Source organism: Mizuhopecten yessoensis, unplaced genomic scaffold, assembly GCF_002113885.1.
Source record: "Mizuhopecten yessoensis strain PY_sf001 unplaced genomic scaffold, ASM211388v2 scaffold10201, whole genome shotgun sequence".
NCBI lineage: Eukaryota > Metazoa > Mollusca > Bivalvia > Pectinida > Pectinidae > Mizuhopecten > Mizuhopecten yessoensis.
The window spans coordinates 111,916-134,812 of record NW_018408429.1 but is presented as its reverse complement, the minus strand read 5'-3'; the positions used below and the strand labels follow the sequence as shown (position 1 = coordinate 134,812).

The window sequence follows — 22,897 nt, the reverse complement described above, 5'->3', positions numbered from 1 at the left end:
ATCGGCACAAAAGTAAGAATACTTCATAAGAAGTTACAGGTCGGATATTTAAAAAAATCTGTATTGGTACTTATTAGCTAAATAACCGCTGTACAATATTAACAAACTACTCTAGTGTCTAAACTAACGGATACTATTTGTTGTGCCGTATCAAAAATACTAAAGCACCTTGGGACCTTTTCATCTATTTTGAGGATTTGATTATTACGTCTCACAATCATCACACTACAATCACATGATGTTAATTACCACCGTGGCTAACCTTTGATATGCACCTTTATGCCCTTTCCATTACTGAAGCCTTCGGACTAGTTGAGCTAAAGGAATCCCAAATACAAGCATAGAAAACTATGTTAAAGTCATATTCAGTCAACTATCTTACATATAACATAACAACAGAATATATCTACGTAGCTTGAATGTCAACAGATGAGAAAAATACTTTCGATGTTGAAAGGAATCCAACTTTGGCATTTACATAAAATCAGCATATCGTTACTTCGAAATTAACACTGACCGACTCCTAATCGACTTGTACCTACGACAGAATATACAATTAATTGCGTCAACCAAAGGGACTAAGGGTAGAACCAAGCTAAATTCAGCTTTTAAACACACCAACAAACATTGTGCAGTTCCCTATTATAACGTGATGTCAATATTATGTCGAGATTTTACTAAATATACTCAGGGCTTAACGTCCATATTTAAAATCTACCATACTGTGATCTCAATACTTACGTGAATTGTTTGTACCTTACTCAATGGTTCTGAATGCTATTGTTTCCTTTTTCTTTTATAGATAATTGATGTTGAGAGCAAAGGGAAGCTGGCCATACAGTTAGTGGACTTCCACAACAAGCAGGGACTTGACATTAACGGTCAATGTTGTGACGGGGCCAATATACCCATGTGTCCATTGGAACAATGTGACCACCACTTCACTGTCTGTGCTGGAGAACACCCCAGGTAACACACACCTAAATTGTAGCATATCCCATTGTACATATATGACCTTTTCACTGACCTGTTTGTTGTATATGATATATCTGAGCTATTTGTTGGGGGAGTTGAGGGGAACGACAAAGATTTGTAATTGACACGAGCTGAAAGAGAAAAGGGGGTAACGGATTTCAGTCTGCCGTTATATCCCTTTGTATTTATTAGTATAGGAGACCCCTATTTTTTAATATTACAAGTAAATCGATCAATGTCCCTGTGGGTGAAAGGCTTCAAAATGCTCCTTATTTTTGTTTTCGGTTTAAAAAAGACACCAAAGTTAATGGTGGTTAATATCTACAAACATTAACACTTTTTAATATGTTCTAATCATCCTATGCTAAAACATCCAAACATCAAACAACTTCGTAATTGACCAATTAAAATGAGATGCATCGACATTTTCTAAGCATTTTAGTCGATAATTTACTGTCGGGTCGCAATGCATTTTAGTCGATAATTTACTGTCGGGTCGCAATAATTCATTTCTTTAGCTAATTCGATGTTTAAACAGATTAGTTATTCTATACAATAGATCTTAATTCAGATGACTAATCAATCAATTAACATACGATCAATTTACAATGAACATTCTTGTAGGCGTTTTGACCAACAGATATCAGTTTTCCATCTGACGCTTTTTCTTCTACCTTAGCAAAGAAACAAATCTTAATCAATATGCATTTGATGAAAATAGAAATGAGTGATGTGTTGTGGTTATACTAAGGGCCGTTTTACTATGGGTACGATTTAAATCACGTCGTAAGTCCTAACCTTTATGTTAATGAGGTATTAAGATTTACGACATGTAAGTAAGATCCCAAACTATTAAGATAAAAATTAATATGCGTGATTTTTCAATAAAGATAATCTTAAGAGTCATTTCTCTTCTACCACTAACGATAAAACATCAGACCCTTCATTATAACAATCGTTTATTCAGCCACTTGTTATGATGAGTTTGATCGACTGCTGCCTTTGCACTCTCCATTCCATATTTGCTACTGTGTTTTGCTAAGTATCACAATTAATTTTACATTAACACCGAATGATACGTTGATGACACTCAGGTGCAGCAGCTTTGTTGGTTTTGACAGACATAACTTATTTTTCTTCCGAAAGCATCCATCCCCATTCTCTAAGGTTTAAAGGCATTCCTCATGTCTGTACTTCTAACTACAGTATGTTAGGGCGGCGGAAGTTGGGGGAGTGTTGTGAATTTGTAGGAACGTTTTATTCGCCATAACCTGATTTACAAACTTTATGTATCTTATAGCATCCATATTCCGTTTAGGAAACCATTGATCAGAGTACTGATTTGTTTTTTTTAGAAACAATTACATGTTCCTTAGTAGAGCTTGGTGAGAAAATCACACTCGTTTAGGGTTTTAAGACGTTGCTCTAATCAAATGTCTTTAGAGTTACCCTCCTCCGTACACCAAATAATCTTGAGGTAGAATCACAACCACTTGTAGCGATGATCACGTGGAGTATCTGACGGAGCCCGCTTAAGTCCCATACCTTCAATTTGTCATCTGATTAATGATCGGAGTTGTTGTGCAGTTTGGTCCGCATGAAACAAGAGCACAAACATATCTGTATCTATGTCTCCATGGTACCCAATGATCTGTTCCCTCGGCATATTAATGAAGATCTGCTTATTTGCCAAGAAAACGTGTTTTTTTCGGAATGTAGTATTCATTTTAAAATTTGGTTCAGACGATCCCCCGCGTGCGTCACAAGTAGATTTTATCTTTTGTGTAGGGGCCAGAGCTGTAGCCATCAAAACAACGGTTGTATCTGTGTGTATGCGCTGTATGTAGTCGATATATTTATGGCATGTCTGGCAGAATATCGCATTAGGGGGAGCTCCATCAATGACATAACGAAATCCATCTTCAACTCAACCTTTACAATCACCTAGATATTGCGTCAATGAATGTTGACTTCTCATAAAGACAGATGGTATAGATATGCACTTGGATGGTCAACCGATTTGCATCAGAAAATATCGGCTTCGTCTTCGTAGATGTTGTCCACAGCAGCGAACAATGACACGTTGACATAGCAGTTGGTGGTAGACTGAAAAGGTTTCATTATTGACCTAGAATGAGGATTTCTAACCTTGATTTATAGCTCACTGATTTCGTTTGTATGAGATTTCTTGGACGCCTTTTATCGTTCACAGATTTACGAACAGCTGAGCCAATTAGTTTGCTCTGTCGGCGTTGACATTGTTTCAAAACAATATTTCAATCCAGACTAGGGAATACGGATTTTTCCAAAATGATCGATGACCCCCCTTTTCATGTGTACAGAGCTGTATGCCTCGTTCCCGCAAACTCTCTCCATGTCTGCCACTTATTTGGTAGTAATTTGATCTCCCTCTATCGCCTCTATCAGTCTGAAGACCTGTAGAAAAGCATCTTCAGAAGATGCGTTTTTAGGTCGTACAGGGATTCCCTTTTTGTTGTGGTCATTATAAGGAATTTACGACAACGGTATCATCGTCCACGTTTGGATTTAGAACTGCATCGCTGATGGTAGACGGTATCTGCTACAGAAAGGTCTGCGTAGACTATTTGGAGTCAATTAAGAACTTGTTCTACCCATTCATCATTTTCTGTCATACATCTAGCTTTCACAATGTTCTTGCATTCCGTTGTCCCAATTGGATATAAGTCGTTACCTATTTTCCTATCGTTTACCATTGCAAGTTTCAATTAAAAAGGCTTTGGTCCATTTAGTCGAGTAACAGTGGATCTTTAAGTTCCTTTTGGAACAATTCCTTTTGCTCCTAACTCTTGATGCACTTTGGTTTTGCGATGTTATGATACTGTTTCCTCTTTGTCGACTCACACGGATGATATTTTCACTTAAATTTGTGATGTTGGCTTAANATAGTCAAATGTCTTGGTCAATCAACAGAAGGGTCGTTATTTGTGGATGACTTCTTGATCTGTTACAGATCTAAGAACATGCACACGATAGAACGACAACTTCAACAGAGTTTAAACAAACTACAAAATTGGGCAGACGAAAACGGCTTCAAATTCTCTAAATCCAAAACTGTGTGCATGCATTTCTGTCAAAAACGAAAAGCACACAATGACCCAAATCTAACACTCGATGGCACTAGAATTCCTGTTGTTGAACAGACTAAATTTCTCGGCCTCATTTTTGATTCGAAACTCTCTTTCATACCACATATAAAGTATCTGAAGGATAAGTGTTCCAAGGCGTTAAACATTATACGAGTCCTTTCTCATACTGATTGGGGAGCGGATCGTGAAATGCTTTTGCGCCTATACAGATCACTTATTCGAACAAAACTGGATTATGGTTCTATGGTATACGGGTCAGCGCGCAGTTCGTACCTTCAGATGCTAGATCCAATCCATAACCAAGGGCTACGTCTTGCCCTGGGAGCTTTTCGAACAACACCTGTAAAAAGCCTGTACGTGGAAGCAAATGAACCATCCCTTTATGACAGAAGAATAAAACTTTCATTACAATTTGCAACTCAATTAAAATCAAACCCTAAAAATCCTGCTTTCAACCAAGTATTCAACCCCAAATACCAAAACATATTTACGCAAAACCAAAAACTTCTGCCAACATTTGGTATCCGAATTTTGAATTTCCTGCAAGAACTCAACATAAAATTGACGGACATAGCTGAATTTAACATATCTGATGTTCCTCCGTGGACCATTCAAACCCCCGATTTTAACTTTACATTACATGAGCGAGGGAAATCAAGTGTTATGCCCGAAGAACACAAATCCTCCTTTCGGGAATGCATTTCGAATTACCCTTCTCATACACAACTTTACACCGATGGCTCCAAAGAAGGTGAGAAAGTGGCAGCAGCCTGCTGTACTGCCAATACTTGCACTTCAGTCCGACTACCAGACGGCGCCTCCATCTTTTCTGCTGAAGCATGCGCCATTGGTTTGGCCCTCGACCATATCGATGAACACCGCATTAAAAAGGCAATTATTTGTTCAGACTCTCTATCTGTCCTACAGAGTTTACAGTTACGAGATCCTAAAAACACAATCGTACAAAACCTTGCTCTTCGAATATCTCGTATATTAAAAAAGTCTAAAATAACTTTACTATGGATTCCGAGCCATGTCGGAATAAAAGGCAACGAATTTGCTGACAGGGAAGCAAAAAATGCATTGAATCTCGAACAAACAAATATCAAACTACCATACACAGATTTTAAACCTACTATTCGTACAGCCATTCAAAATGAATGGCAGAAACGCTGGTCTCTGGAGACCAACAACAAACTTTTTAAGATACAACCGAAACTTAAAACATCTATTCCCAGTCGGAAAGATCGTAGAGAGGAAGTTGTCCTCGCTCGGCTCCGCACTGGGCACACATATCCTACTCATTCGTACCTTTTAAAACGAGAAGATATACCTTCATGCCACGCATGTGACACTCCATTTACAGTGGAGCATTTTTTAATAGAATGTTCCGATTTTAAACACATTCGTGATAACTACTTCCGAGTCCCGGATATGAAAACACTTTTCAGTTCCGTGGATTCGAAGGCATTATTTAACTATTTGAAAGATATCGGTCTATTTTATAGACTCTGATGTCTTTTAACCAACCTTATCATTTTTGACGTTATATATATACCGCATATTCCATATCATCTATTCGTTATCTCTTTTATTATTTTAACCCCCTTTTATTATTATTTTTATTATCTACACATACAATGCGAATACTTTTAAAAATGAACCATTTTTATCTGATTTTATCTTCGCGATTAACAATGTTTGTTAAAATAAGATAAATAAATAAATAAATCACCATGGCCCTAAATGACCACAGCCGTCGATGGGCCGTTAAACATAAACAAACAAACAAACAAACAATCATAATCATCATCATCATAATCATCATCATAAAAAGGCAAAACACACAGGTTTCCATCACAACCTTTTATAGAAGAACATGATGCTTTTATTTAACATGGTACCATAAATAAATGAATATATTGGCTTTGATATCTATATAAAAATGAAATTAAGAATGATATCGAACAAAAGTTAAAAAAACACAAAAGAACAACAACAACCATTTTGCCTCATATGGAATTTTTAAAAATCAAAACTCAACATTTTTGCAATTTACAGTATCCAGAAATGCGTGGTGCTAGGCTATAAGTTCACTAGTTATTTTCAAACTTAATGTGTACTCAAATATAACAAATGCAGTGCTTTGTGTGATTTATGCAAATGTACGTTTATTAGAATCATAAATCAAACAAAACACACACCATACAGACATCAAAGCTGACACATCCGTATATAAAATAAAAAATACTCAAGTACCAGAACGTCCAATGATACGGATAGTCCCTGACGTCATAGTATGCATATTAAGTCAAAGGTGTAGGAACAAAGTTTACAAACAATCCTTTCAATGGAACTTGACAGGTTTAAGTAGCTGTGGCACTAGCAACGGCTTAAACAAAGAGGAACATGGCCTAGGACTCGGTGACCTATACAAATACGCCCATTCAAAATTGTTGGCAGATTTTCATGTTTTCAATATGTGACACATTTAAGTGTTACAACATTTGGCGCAAAATCGTTTAAAGATCTGGCACTTAAAGAGTTCCGAGATGCGGCAATCGAATACTTATATGTTACAAAGAAATAGGCGATGGACATTTAAATCTACAAGATTTGTCATAGTAAGTGGTACAAGATTTGACATATTATGTGTTACAAAGAAATTAGTGCGGCACATTTAGATTAGCAAGATTTGTCATATTTAGCGTTACAAGATTTTTTAAATAATTTATTACACGATTTGCCATATTAAGTGTTAAAAAGAAAAAGATGCGGCACACTTAGATTAACAAGAAAGTTGCCATATTAAGTGAGACAAGATTTGTAACTTCGCTAAAGATTATCATACATGAACACATCAGCCCACTGATACATTAACTAAATAACTTGTCTTGTCAAATTGAAAGTTAGAAAATGACANAATTGCTATGTGGGCAAAATTCTTTTGTTCCTGTAACAGGTCCTTTCTCTGTGAATTATAAGCAAAATAGTGGTAACAATATGAATATGATATTATATATCTGCAACCATGTGCCAAATAAACCAAGAGACCAGTAAAATATGTCCAAACCTTAGAAAAAGGACTGCAATAATAGTCGTTGTCTATACTGTACCTGACTGAAATATGTATCGAGTCAGTGCCAACATTAACTGGTAAACTACAATTTTCTATTATATGCATTTCTTTTTCTAGTGCGAATTTAACCGGAGGGGGATGTCAGTTTGGGAGAGAAGATTTTAATGCTCACGATAACGAGAATGAAATCTCCTTTACTGCTGGAAAGTCATCTTTATTCAGTTTTGATACCTGGAAGGTAAGTTTGCATATGTATGACAGGTAATGTTATGTATCATGAAAATATCTGATGTAAATATGTTCTGTAATATGTTTGTACTTCGTGCAAAATGACATGTTTAGTAATGTCATAATCAGTGTTCACATCATGATATATATTTAAGTGAAATGTTTAGCCAACCACCATCTAATGGTGGGCTATTCAAATCGCCCTGTGTCCGTGGTCACAGAAAAGTGATCAGGAAATAATATGAGTAGCAGCTAGCATTGAATGTAACAAATAAACCGTATGAAATCAACAAAAGGATTAACTGTTAATTGTAAGCATTAACTTGAACGAACAACTTAGTCTCTCTTTGCATTTTCAAAGCATAAACTATCTGACTTTTGGTCAGTGTAGGTATGTCAAACGCCCTTCTTACTACTATAAACACTCTACTGAGCCTGTTTAATCTACACGCATTCAGACTAGTTTTGTCAGGAACTATTTGGTGTTAGGCAAGGAGATGCACTTTGATCCTTGTACTCAAAATAATAGGAAAAGGTGTTTTTAAGTAAAAAGGCATTGTGGGATAAGTATGAAACTATGCCAAGTAACATGCTTATCCCCCAATGCCTTTTATGTACAATCAGCGGATAAACATTGGAATTAGGCAGAACATTTGCTAAAACAAGGAAATCTATTAACTTTAACGATTAAAACATATACTTTCCTTGAGGCTAGGAGACTTAAAATTGTCAGCAAATCAATCTTCATATACTATCAATCATTTTATAGTAATTATGGTGAAATATGTCATTTTTTATCTGTAAGTTAACTTTGCAAAGTAAGAAAACATCACAGAACCTGGGACTCACTCCAGCAACAGCTGCTGAGCAAATATTAAAAGATATATATAATATACAGTACTAACAATTGATATCTTATACTTATATCATATAAAGGGTGTCCTGCATCTTATAATTCACTTAAGATTGAGAGATATTTAAAATAGCCAAGTTTGATATGTGTCCAGAAGCCATAACACTGTATAAAACAGGAGGAAAGTATGTAGTCAATATGCAATTTATGTAAGTCTACTTAAATGAGTAAAGATGTAAAATTCAAGTCAAAATATTAAGTGACGATTGAATTTCCCGGCTATTTTTCATTCTGTTACATATTCTTGTCTAATTTATACATGTTTTTTAAAACAGAAATGGTATCATTTTGGTTTTTAAGCTCATTTTGAAAACAGCAAACTATATTTGAGATTTACCCTACCCCTTTTGGTACCCCAAGATATCCACTTTCGGGTAAAGTTTTACCTTAGTTTTTCCGCGTGTCAAACAATAGGACATCTTTGAACAAAATAAGGAAATCCGAATATACCGGGGCCCAAAAAGGGCCCTATAGACACTCATCCGTTCATATGCAGGTTTCCCTTGGTCCTTAGTTGTGCATGTTAACTTTGTGACTGCTCGAAGAAACAAAACGTCGGACAGATGGCCATCTTGGATATTGACAGTGAATATTGGTTATCGCTATTTCTCAGGAAAAACTGTAAGGATCTTTCTCAGATTTGATATATAGGCTCCCCTGGTCCTGTTTTTGCATATTCACTATTGAGACTGATCGGATAAGCAAAATGGCCCACAGACAGCCATCTTCGACTTTGACAGTTAAATGTTGTTATTGTAATTTCTCAGAAAGTACTTGATTCACTGGGTCCTTAGTTGTGAATGTTTTATTTTGAGAGTGATCATAAAAGCAAGATGGCTACACGAAGAACTTTCTCATATTGCAATGATCGGATCAATTTCTTTCACATTAAGTAATGTAATAGCAAATATGTAAAACAACAAACTCACTTTGAAAGTTGTCTTTTATTCACAGCAGTATTAAGTTTAGATCAAAGGTTACCTCAAGGTTTACATGACTCGATCAAACAGATAAGAGAAAGAAGAGAACAGATCAAACTGACATAAAATTAATGAAGAGCATACACTGGTTGGCGGCAAGATCCCTATGGTTTATCCTTGAGGAAAAACTAAAATATTTATATAACTGGCATCCAGATATCTATACAAGTTTTTATGTGACACCGTTCTAATTTCAAAGTCGCTTTGTAGCAATTTTAAACTGTAAGGATGCGGCTTTCAATATATGTATTTTCTGTACAGAGAAAAACAGTGTTTATAGATAGGGAAACACTTTGTAGATTCTAATAAACGTAATTCGACTGATCTTTTAAATTTGATGATGCTCTCTGGGATCACATGAATATATATTTCTGTCAATAATGGTGATATGTAACCCCTAAATGAAGATTACACATCACTAGTTTGCAAATGAGCGCAACGGTGCAATACAATTATTCACAATTTGTCCGTGTCCTGTTGTCCAGGTAGCTCTGTCGATTAGACGGATAGTACAACAATCTGATACCAATGGTCTAGCCCAGCTGTATTTTCCATCATACAAGACATGTTAGTTTTGGTTCTCGGAAATTATTTATCAAGGATTTGCCAGTGGTAAAAGTGGGATTCTTCAGCTTGTAAGTTTAGTTTATAGAAATGTCAATTTTGGACAGGTTTCTCATTCTCAAAAGGGCATACACATCATATACAAGGTGTGCGTCAACTGTGTGACAGATATGTTATTTTCTGTTTTAGGGGTCGGCGTATATATCAGTGCAGGTAACAGACTCTGACAGTGATGGACTGGCACCTGTAGATAATCTTTATCTAAATTTTACAAGTGACATACCTGGATTTAACTCCACTACAGACTTCAAGTCGACGTACACATTGAAGGGTCAGCGACCTCAACACCCTACCAGGTTAAACATCTATTGCAGATTACATACTTATGAACACTTATTATGTACATTTTGTAATATAAAAGATTTCATCACTAATTATTGATTTCGAAGGTTGCAGTGGACCTAAATACTTAACTAGAAATGTAAATAAGTCAAATTACCTGCTCTGGGTGCTTGATGTGATCCAAGAATTCTTTTTCAAATATACATAAATTGTAAAGGAATTTAAACCTTCCATTACTTTAAACTAAACTTCACTTTAAGGATGTACTCTTCTGAGGTTTCAATCACGTTCAAGTCTCGTTTTGATCTGGTGTAACGGGTTTTTGTAATATTTAACAAATTATGATCAAGTTTATAAGCAAACACGCATCTGAAAAATATGTCAAAAAACTAGATGCCTGTTGTTTGTAGAACTTATTTTACAAGAATTTAAAAAAAATACCAATTTGGCGGCCATTTTGAAAACGTGTATTAATGTGTATTTCTTGCGCTTCAAAAAAGTCCAACATTTCACCTTTTTTGACACTAGATTGATCACTTAAATTGTTATTGTGTCGCCATTTTTAATTGTAGCAGGTTCAATTTTGCTGTACAACTTTATAATGTTCAGTGTGATAATAATAATATGCAACAAACTGGAAAATTATACATTATTGTTTTTTTCTTACGTATTTATTGTGACTGAAGCACTTTTGATTTATGACTCCGAATAAAGTAAAGAAATAACGCAAATGATAATGGGACCAAAAAAGGAGCACACTGACCCCCCATTTTTGTAGATGTTTTAGAAAGAGAAACACATTTTCATTCAATTTATTAAATATAAAAAAAAGTTTAATACCAGATCTTTTTATATCAAGCGTTTAATCTGCAAAAAAATGGTAAAAAATGAGTATTTTTTCATTAAAAAATAGGGGGTAGGGGTAGCTAAAATCGGCTTTCTGAGTTAAATGAATAAGATTAAGAATTTTCCTTCCAGAATTTATACGAAAATAATATTTTCATCAATTCTATAAACATTCATACATATCTGATAACATACTTGGAAGAAATTTTATGAATTTGTTCTGAAAATGTTCAAAACCCCAAATATCACCTAGAATCTCGTGTTGTGTCAAATTGGTATCTTTGACCGATCATAGCACAAAAACGAACACACCGACATATATTTTGTTTGCATTTTCTACTATGCCATTAACTCATTTTTCCAAAAATCCATATAAGAAAAAAAGTTTAATACAGGAAATTTTTGACTTCTCAGAGTTGTACATCCATAATACATGGGTATCTAAAAAACTTGACCATGTACATTTATGTGTATCACTTGAAATACATTGTTTCAAACCAATAATTAATATGGACGAAATCACTCATGATTGATTATGACAAACTTCATATACATGTTCCTACCACATAATCATTAAAAATGATAAGTGACATATTTGTAATCTGTTATATATTTGTTGATATATGTGTATTTGCAGCCTATCATTGAAAGTGAAAGTGTACTGTGATCCACATTACTATGGCGATGACTGCTCTATCAACTGTGTGGCAGACAATGCATGTAACGGCCATTACACATGTGACAACAAGGGACGCAAGGTGTGCAACGATGGCTGGAAGGGAGACAACTGTGAGGTCATAATACAAGGGGGCCCAGCAGACTGCAGTGTGTATCAAGGTACTAAAAAGTGTTCCATTTTTATTTTAATTAATGGTACAAATATAAATTTCCATCCTGAATTTTACTTCGTGTGCAATTACAAAATGGGCAAAAATAGAAATGACTGAGAGATATTTTCCCTGTTCATCATATAAGATATGCATTGGTTTTGTGAGAGGTTCAAGATATAGTTTTTACGTAAAATCTGCTGGAAATGATGATTGTAGAAGGGAGTCACCACCCCACCTTTGGTATTTAACTGATTTGTGGCTTGCAAACTATATGTATAAAGTATATCTCCCAACTGCAAATAGTCCATAGTTTGTCTATCCATCTGTTAATCCTAACAGTTCCTTTAATCATTATTTCTCAAGAAAACTAGAATAGATCTTTATAAACTGCTCACGAAGGTTAGCCTAGGTCCATAGTTGTGCATATTTCAATTTAAGACTATTGGAAAAACAAGATGGTGGCAAGTTCGCCATTTTTGATTTTGACAGTTCAGTTTGTTGTTGCTATTTCTCAAGAAGCAGTCGTCAGATCTTTTTCATATATCATACTAAATATACAGGTTCTCCGTTGTCTGTAGTTCTGCATGTTCAATTTTGAGACTGAGCAGAAAAACAAGATGGCCATCAGGTAGCCATCTTTGATTTTGATAGTTCATTCTGTTATCACTATTTCTCAAGAAGTGCTTAACAGAACTATTTCAGATTCATATATAGATTTTCCTGGTATTATTTAAGTGAGTAATCTTCTTATTTTTTATTTGCATATTTCACTTTAAGATTGACTTTGCTTGAAAACTGAAAGTCTTTCTTATTCTATTTTTCTCTCTCACTGGACTGTTTTAATAAATAAGTCAAACATAGCATTATGAAGTTTTAATCAAAGTTACCTCAAAATGCATTTACTGTAAAGAAACAAAGAGAAAGATTAAACTTCAATAAAAAAATGAAAATCTTACGATTGTGAGCGAAAAGATCCCTCCGTGATCTGTTAGGTGCATGATGTTAGTCTGTTCCAGCAGTATCACTGGCGTACATACATGTATAATAAAAACAAACTAGCATATATTCAGAAATTCTTATATTTAGATTTCAGATAACCACACATTTTAAATTGTAAATAAATTTAAAATGTACTGCAATTTATTTATTGGTCAGAATCTTCGTGCTTTACTGAACGCGAATTGGTTAGTTACATCCATATTAAATTAAACCATTTTTACCAGCATGAATGTTAAATCAATCTGTTCATCCCCTTTGTGTTTTTGTATCCAGACAGGACAGAGTTTGTGCCAAGTGTATGGGAAGGTCAGTACCGATGTCCCGGGGAATCATCACAGGCCTTTGTCCTGAACGTCACACATTCCAGTGGCCTTATCACCACAGTAGGGGACATCACAATCCAATCCTTTGTCATCCCACTCTCCGGAACGTATGCCAGTTCTTTCAAGATACTGACCCTTCAGGGCCAAACGTTGGTGCCGAAGGACATAGGAGGGAGGAACCTCACAACGTTGGAGCTCAATCTGCAAGAGAAAGATCATGAGGCTATAGAAATGAAGGGCGACGTGTTGATAGACCAAGAAAAATGTCCTGTCCTTAATCTTACACGCACTAAGGGTAAGAATTTGATTGAGCAAGGCTTGGCTCTTTTTAATTAGGAATTCGATAGAATGTATAATATACATGCGCTAAGTGTATGAAACTTGAATGAACTGGACTCTTTTGATAAGTGTACATGTGCGTTCACTGTACATGGTAAAATCTTGATGGGACTGAACTTGTGTAACTAACATACATTGTTGGGCGGGACTTGTTTATATAATGTACACACACTTTATATGAACTTCGTTTAACCTTTTTTAATGTTCATGTATAAAGTTTAAGTTTAGGAATGTCAACGGTTATCCGATTAATTGGTTACTTGATTGGAAGACCAAGAACCAGTTACAAAATTCAATATAAACCAAATAGTAGCCGCTTTTTAAAAACACATCCATGATTACCTACATAAGACCTAACAATATATCCAACGATGAGCAAATGAAGACTAATTATTATGCACAGCCTAAGCTGTAAATATTGTTTTTGAACTCGAATATAAAGAGATGCCACCAGCTATGTCTAAACTGGGAATATCTGAAAAGATAGCTCACAATTCCAGGCAAGGCAGCAATCTTGGATTCAGAGTTTGACGTTGTTGTCGTTATTTCTCTAGACCTTCAACAAGTGCTTGAAATATCAATCTCAAAGATGGCCCCGGTCAATTTTAGTTTTTGAGAGTTCTAGTTTGTTATCACTATTTCACAGGAAGTACATGACAATTCTTTCTTAAATTTCATATGTTAATTTCCCATTGTCCATTTTTGTGTATGTTTTGATTTTTGGACTGATTAGGAAAGACAATTGGCGGTCTTTGATTTTGAGGGTTCAAGTTTCTTAAAAAATGAAGCAATGACCTCACTTTGAAAGGACACTCAGCGGTTAAAAGTTTTTATCAAAAGTTACCACAAGATGCATTTACTATAAACATAATTATTAATCTAACAGAAAAGAAAAAAAGATGAATAATGAAGAGAAACTAATCAAACTTAATGAAGATCTTACGACGGTGGTCACTTAGTTGATTTTCCCTGAACTATCGTCTGGAGCGTTTTGTACTGCATGATATATATACACAGGTATTAGTTCTGTCATTTGATTGCCAAGACAGTCAACAAATGAAACATAATCCCACCTCATTTATATTTAAGCAGCTTACAAGTTGAACTACCGACTGTTGATGCTAACAGGTTTATTGTTAATCAAGTAATCTTTTTGTCTTCAGCTTACTTCGATGGCTGTTATGTGCAGGGCACTTGTGTGAGATATGGCATTCAGAAGGACCAGTTCTACTGCTGCTGTAATGATGGTAATTGATCTAGTTAATGTTGGAAGTCTATTTAATAGTTCAATAAGAAGAAAATGATATACAATTTGCTTAATGTGGTGATTTCTGCCACAGAGACAATACTATGGAGATTACATCTTTGTAGATCCTTCCTTACATCAGCAATATCTATATATTTCTTTCAATTTTCTGATTGGTACCTCTAGCTGAAATATGGTCAGTTTTGTTCGTGTTTAAAAACAGTTTAATTTCACCGAATAACAGGGAATACAATAGATTTTGATACATAACAATGTCCCTTCAGATTTTACATTATACTTTATATGAAATTGCTTACATTCTTTGTACATCCTGCAACTTTGGACATTATTTTAGCCAACTGTCATCAGATTGGGAACCATGTCTATCACTCTGTCTGTTAATAAAAAAACAATCTTGTTGCCCTTATTTCACAGAGAGAACATATAATGGAGAGATTATTTCAAAGGACCTGTTACAGGAACAAGAGAATTTTGCCCACAAAGCAATTTAAGCATTACTGGGTTATATTTGTAGCTCCCTAAGACACGACCCATGAGATATTTTTGAAAAATTAAAAAGGTCCCCAGGGCCTGTGCTATGAACTATTTAGTGCCGCCTTCCAAAGGTGTACGACAGGGTTCACTTTTTTATCCAAAAAACTATCAAAACGATGTTTTACGCTCTCAAATAATATTAAATTATTTAAAGTAGGATCTGCTGCAAATTATGAACTCAAATATGTAACAAATAATTTGCATAATAAAAAAGTTGTAAAATATTAAACTCTAAAAATGTTGGTATTTTCATTTACTGTTTTGCTACATCAATTGTTTTACGGAATTAAACACCAATTTCCGGTTCTTGTACACAAAAAATCTTTCAATATTATTTGGTGCATTTTGTTGAGATATGATAGCGAAAATTTTAAATAATATTATTTGATAGCGTTAAACATTGTTTTGATAGTTTTTTATCCCCAGCGTAAAACATTGTTTTGATAGTTTTTTGGATAAAAAAGTGAACCCTGTCGAACACCTTTGGAAGGCGGCACTAAATAGTACATAGCACAGGCCCTGGGGACCTTAATATTTTTAAAAAATATCTCATGGGTCGTGTCGTGTCAAATATAACCCAGTAATGGTTAAATTGCTTTGAAGGCAAAATTCTTTTGTTCCTGTAACAGGTCCTTTCACATCAAGGTTTTTTCTTTACAGCAAACATTTATTAAAAAAATAAATAAATAGTGTTATTGAATTGGAAGGGCGAATTTAATAATGGATTTTACTTTCAAAGGGCGAAAATTAAACCGGTCGAAAATTTCCCGATATGCAGTATTTTTTAAAAATTCATTCAGTGATCTTTCTTAAATTTCACTGGAAGGTTGCTCTTAAGGTCTCTAGTTCATTTTTACAATTTGGTATGGATTGAAAGACCAAAATTGCCAACAGGTCGCCATCTTGAATTTTGAGAGTAAGAGGTTGTTAGCGCTATTTCTCAGAAAGTCTATCAAATATCACATAAATGTTGCCATTGGTCCTTCACTGTGAATTTTTCATTTTGATACTGATGAGAATAATCGAGACGTCGACCAGACAGTCATCTGGGATATTAAGGGTTTAATCTTGTTGTCAATATTTCTAAGGAAGTACAGGACAGATCTTTATCAAATTTCATATGTTGATTTTCATAGGTCCTTAGGTTGTGCAATATCGTTTCATTTTAAGTCTGTCCAGAAAAGAATTGACGATTTAAGTTTGTTATCCCTATTTCCAAATAAGTTTATAGGACAAATCCTTCCAAAATTTGAAATTGAGGTTTCCCATGTCACGTGTTAAGTACTGGGCTTGTAAATTGGTTAAACGGCAATCTCAGTCTGAAATAGCAATATCATACACAGCAGGAAGAAGTTTGATCGAAAGTTCCAAAAAGGTGCTTTACTGTTTACATGATCTAATCCATTTGATAAGTGGGGAGAAAAAAATCAGTGTTACATAGACCCTGTGAAGTATGAGGATTAGCAGATCAGGATTGAAAGCAGACAGTCTTGTTGAATACGACTTTACTGATTGTTTATAAGAGTGTCTTCATCAAAATGTTACATTGATATTGTGTAAAACTTTAGAACAAAATGAAAAGCTTCATTTACTGTTTATATTGTATTTCAGGTAACTCTTGCCCAAAAGCAACAAAGAAACCTCCAACCACCCAAACAACTAAAGCAACCAAATCAACAACTAAACCTACCACAACAACAAATAAACCAACAACACCAACAACTAAACCAACCACATCCACAACTAAACCTACAACACCCACAACTAAACCAACCACATCTACAACTAAACCAACAACACCAACAACTAAACCTACCACACCGACAACTAAACCAACCACACCAACAACTAAACCTACCACACCGACAACTAAACCTACCACACCAACAACTAAACATAACACACCAACAACTAAACCTAACACACCGACAAATAAACCAACCACACCGACAACTAAACCAACCACACCAACAACTAAACCTACCACACCGACAACTAAACCAACAACACCAACAACTAACCCTACCACACCGACAACTAACCCTACCACACCAACAACTAAACATAACACACCAACAACTAACCCTAACACACCGACAAATAAACCAACCACACAGACAACTAAACCAACCACACCAACAACTAAACCAACCACACCAACATCTTCAATATCTGGACCAACTACCACTGAGCCTATTACTACTGTTACACAAAGTCCTACCACAAAGACAACCCATGGGCCCAGTACTGCAGCTTCCACCACTTCAACCACGCTTCCACCTTCGACTTCAACTCCTACCACCCCAATCACACTGCCACCTTCAACTTCAACTCCTACCACTTCAACCGCACTGCCACCATCAACTTCTACTAAAGCTCCTACCACCTCAACGAAGTTACCACCATCAGATACAACTCCTACCACCTCAATCACACGTCTACCATCAACTTCTACTAAAGCTCCTACCGCCTCAATGACGCTGCCACCATCAGCTACAACTCCTACCACCTCGATCGCACGTCTACCATCAACTTCTACTAAAGCTCCTACCGCCTCAACGACGCTGCCACCATCATCTTCCTCCAACGCAGCTACCACTTCTACTCCAGGGAGCCCAAGCAGCTCTGCTCCACCATTTACTTTTAAGAACGTCACTCAGCAGCTATATCTTGAGCTCGTGGCAGAGGAGCGAGACACCTTCATTACCATGGGCATCATAATGGCATGGACACAAATCAATACAGGTACAGTCAACTGTTAATATTTTATTTTGAAGGCGTTGGTCACGTAATTCAGCATTAACCAATGCATGCTCCCAACCTTGGCCGAAAGGGTCATGCTTGAGAGTTGTAATTCTCATTTCACGTGTCTTGGTGACTTGGGCGATACTGTAGTTTTATGTGAACTGAACTTTTTTTCTCACTTAACTTTGAGTACATGCAAATGTTGCTTTTTAAACACTTAAATCACTGAAAGGAACATTAAATTTGATGATATTAGTTTTGGAACCCTTGGTCCTTCTTGTTTACGTCTTTAAAGAAAAATAATGCTGATCAAATAATTAGATGAATGCCTTTCACAATATTCAGGACGAAAAGAATGTAAACTACTATGACTACTATGTCATCAATGTGTCAACCTGTGCTCTATTTTAACCTTGGCTAAGCATACCTTTAATATGAGATAGAAATGTGTGTGATACAGGAAGAACCTTTCGTAAGTATAGTAGTTTTTACTATTGGTTTTTATGTTGTTAAAATATACTTTATTTCATTTTCAAATCATCTTTCATCGATGGTCTGTCGTCCGTCATTCCGTCTGCTTAAATATTTCTTGTAATCACCATTTCTCATGGGGTACAGCAGGGATCTATATCATAATTATAGTTAGAGGTTGTTTTTGCAATTTCTCAGAATGCAGGGATCCTTCTCAAATATCACATAGGGGTTCCCCATGTCCCTGGATCAGGTAACCAGAAGGTCTGACCGGTGCCAATCTTGAATTATGAGAATTAAGAACTTGTTAGTGCTACTGTTCAGAAAGTCTATCAGGAACCTATTGCGTATTTTACATGAAGCCCCATTGGGACTGATTAGAAAACCGAGATGGCAGACAGGTGGCCATATTGAGATGTAAGAAAACTAGCACTTTTTCTCGGAGAGAACTGGAGGGATCTTTCTTAAACTTACCACGTAGATTCTCTATTTCAGTGTTTGTCGTAATCCATCTTTCATTTTGAAAATGATAGGAAAAACAGGATAACAAACAGACAGACATTGTAATTTTGGGAATAAGAGTATACCTGCACTATTATATTTATCCAGGTATAGATTTCACAACGATTTTCTGTTTTCAGTCTCCATTCAGGTCAACAATATAACTGTGCAGGCTGTGACCTCTTTTCAGGCTGTTGGGGAGAATGGGTAAGACAATTTCTGCAGTAATTTTACAGATGTTTGAATGAAACGTTTGAATATTGTCTTTTTTAAGTATGAACATTTCTGTATTTTCTGTTACTGTATATTTTAGAAAGAATATGTTGAATATCATTCGATGAAATCATGTTGTAACTTACAGAATTTTATAAATGTATGAAATGTTTGACTGTCTGAAATGCATGAATGATTGTTTATTGTATAATTATTTATATTGTATTTTTAGCCCGTTGTGCTGTCAAATAACCCTTTGTCTGTGATCTGTGATCAATTGTTTTATAATTACTGTTAGCATTATTTCTCAGAAAGTACATGATTAATCTTCTTAAACCTCAAATATATGTTCCCTGGGTGCAAATTTTTGCATATCGAATGTTGGAACTGATCCGAATATCAAGATAGTTGACAGGTGGATACTTGAATTTTAGGAATTAAAGATTTTATTAGCGATATTCCTTAGTAGTGCTGGAGGGATCTTTTTCTAGTTTCACATATATGCTCCCTATCGTTTCTATCGGTACATATGTTGAGTTTTGAAACAGATCAGAAACTCAAGAGGGCTAACAGGTCGCCATTTTGAATTTTGCTAAAGATGTTTCTCAAACTGTACTTGAAGTTTCCAAGTGGTTCGTAATAATTTTACGCATCAATATTTCTCTTTCATCTCTTGCTAGAAAGAAAACTTTCAACATCATCGGATTAAAATTATTTTATACGTCAAACAAATTAATAAATATACATTAATTATTGTATTATGATCACAATTATTTTTCTTGTGTTTCTGATCATCCTTAAAAACATTTCAGCGTGGAAGTTTGTGCAGTCTTTGTGAATATGACAGTACCGTATACAGCAAAGAAACCAACCTCTGACATGATTGTGTCCAAGATGCAGGTATTAGCCAACTCGTCCTTAATCAGGCTGTATACAGGACCTACTAACAATCTAGCTCTATACAAAATGGACTATGCTCTAACGTTTACATTGGAGGGAACAATGCCACAAAATTGGCTCAAGAGTCAGTGGGAGACAGCCATCTTGAGTGCTCTCAACAAGAGCTGTGGTGAGTATTGATATGTTCAAGGACCAGTAGCTGTAGTGATTATTGTTACTGCTTTTCCCTCAAAAGTAACGTACGTACCAGGTAATTAAATAAAAAGCTATGGGAATATCCCCTAGGTAACATTATGAATATTAGTTTAATAATTGTTTGTTAAATGATCTGGATTATGTTGGTGTTGTCAAAAAATGTATTGGAGATTTTATAGATATATATGCTACTAATCCTGAAGAGGAAGATATAAACCTTATTACCTTTTCAATAAGTGATAAATTGCTATGGGAGACTTTAAAATTAATGATTAGAGGGAAAACTATTGCTTACTCATTATATAAAAAAACGGGAAAGAGATAAATTAGAAAAGGATCTAGAATTAAATTTGGAATAATTACAGCAGGAAGAAGATAGGCAGTTGGGGGCTATTGAAGAAGTAGAAAATGAGTTAAAGTTGATTAGAGACTGTAAAATTAAAGGAATTGTTTTGAGAGCAAAAGCAAGATGGAAAGTTGAAGGTGAACGGAGTTCCAGGTTGTTTTGCAATTTAGAAAAAGACATTATTAAGAAAAGTTAATTCCAAAGCTTATAACAGAAACTGGCGAAGAAATAACAGATATACAAGACATTTTAGGAGAACAGAAAAAAATCTATCAGACACTCTATACTAGCTCATACACAAATGATAATGAAGCGAATGACTTTTTTTTGATAATGACAATCCCTTTATAAATAAACTGTCCCTGGAACAAAGTAACCAGTTAGAAGGAAAAATACATCACCAGAAATGTCTTAAATCCCTAAAAAGTATGACCAATAATAAATCTCCTGGAATAGATGGATTTACTGTAGAATTTTACAAGTTTTTTTGCACAGATATCAATAGGTTTTTAATTAATTCACTTAATCAAGCATATGACAAGGGACTTCTATCTATAACACAACGTCAAGGTATGATTGCATGTATTCCGAAAGAAGGTAAATCTAAATTATATGTAAAAAAATTGAGGCCTATTACCTTACTTGATGATGACTACAAAATTGTTTCTTCAGTTACATTTTGTATTTCAAATATAATTAAAACAGTTTTAAACAGTATAATAAGTGAAACACAAAAAGGCTTCCTCAAAGGAAGATATATTGGAGAATGCACTAGGCTAATTTATGATTAATAGAAAACACTGAAAAAGAAAATTTCCCTGGATTATTGTTACTAATAGATTTTTAGAAAGCCTTCGACTCTCTAGAGTTTAATTTTATCTTTAAAACGCTTTCCTTTTACGGCTTTGGTCCTTCTCTTTTACAATGGATAAAAACTTTCTATAATGATAATTCATGTTGTGTAATAAACAATGAACACTGCTCCATTTTTTTAATGTATGCAGTGAAGCTAGACAAGGCGACCCTATCAGTCCATATATCTTCATCCTATGTGTAGAAATGTTAAGTTCAGCAATAAAAGTAAATCCTAATATTAAGGGTATTAAAGTAAATAATTCAGAATACTTGATAAATCAATTTGCAGATGACACTTCCTTTACTTTATCGGATGATCCATATTCCTCAAATTCTGTTCTTGAAATTTTAGATGATTTTGGTAATGTTTCTGGTCTTAAGATAAATATAGAAANCTAAATGATTGGTCATTTAGAAACCTTACATATATTGGCAAAGTAACTGTTATAAAAACTTTAGCTCTGCCCATTTTTATTCAAACATTTACTGTCTTACCAGACCCACCCTTAGAAATGTTCAAAGAGCTACAGAAATATTTCTTTGAATTTTTATGGAACGAAAAGGTAGACAAAGTAAAACGTACAGTTATGTATGGGGATTATAATGAGGGAGGTTTACGTGTACCACACATTATATCTTTTTGTCATGCCTTAAAAATGTGCTGGATTAAAAAAATATTGGATCCATTAAATACTTGGAAGACACTGATATTATATAAAATTGAACCATATGGGGGAGATAAAGTCTTAAAAATGAAAAAAGAAGGGCTGTTAAAAATTTCCAAATTCTTAAATGTCTTTTGGAGAGAAATATTCACTATATGGAGTTAACTGGTGATGACCTCACCACAACCCCAGACACTGTTGCTTCCCAGCCGATCTGGTATAATAACTTAAAATTAAAATTGATAATAAGATTTTTATTTATAAACATTGGTGTGAAAAAGACATTTTTTTATTGGGGATCTTGTTGAATACAATAGTTTTTTAACACATGAACACCAAGGTCATGGAAACTAATTTTATTTCATAGAAATGAACCAATTGAGGCAAAACAAAGTAAATTTGTTCAGTATTTGAAGAAACATGAAAAGGTTACAAACTATTTTATAAATTTATGCTGAAATCAGTGACAGAAATACCAAAGAAAAGTCAAGATATATTTGTGCAAATTAAGGAGGAAAAAGTAGAAGAGTGTGGACTTGATACATATTCAAATAAAAAAAAGATTATGATAAATCAAAAATGGAATTTCATTGACAGAATCTTAAATATGGATACATGATTGGAGTTGCAAGCATTTTTTTTCTCTCTTTTTTTTCTCT

General features: G+C 34.8%; 1 protein-coding gene across 1 annotated transcript in view; it reads left to right on the top strand.

Moving 5' to 3' along the window:
- The window catches only part of LOC110459728, a 111,296-nt gene that overhangs the window by 7,387 nt on the left and 81,012 nt on the right, over window positions 1–22,897 (top strand). Inside the window, exons 2-10 of the mRNA XM_021512123.1 lie at window positions 803–969; window positions 7,300–7,420; window positions 10,057–10,223; window positions 11,693–11,892; window positions 13,158–13,502; window positions 14,710–14,793; window positions 16,959–18,092; window positions 19,205–19,271; window positions 20,090–20,346. Coding sequence (XP_021367798.1) covers window positions 803–969; window positions 7,300–7,420; window positions 10,057–10,223; window positions 11,693–11,892; window positions 13,158–13,502; window positions 14,710–14,793; window positions 16,959–18,092; window positions 19,205–19,271; window positions 20,090–20,346 — 2,542 coding nt within the window. The remainder of the gene's footprint in view (window positions 1–802; window positions 970–7,299; window positions 7,421–10,056; window positions 10,224–11,692; window positions 11,893–13,157; window positions 13,503–14,709; window positions 14,794–16,958; window positions 18,093–19,204; window positions 19,272–20,089; window positions 20,347–22,897) is intronic.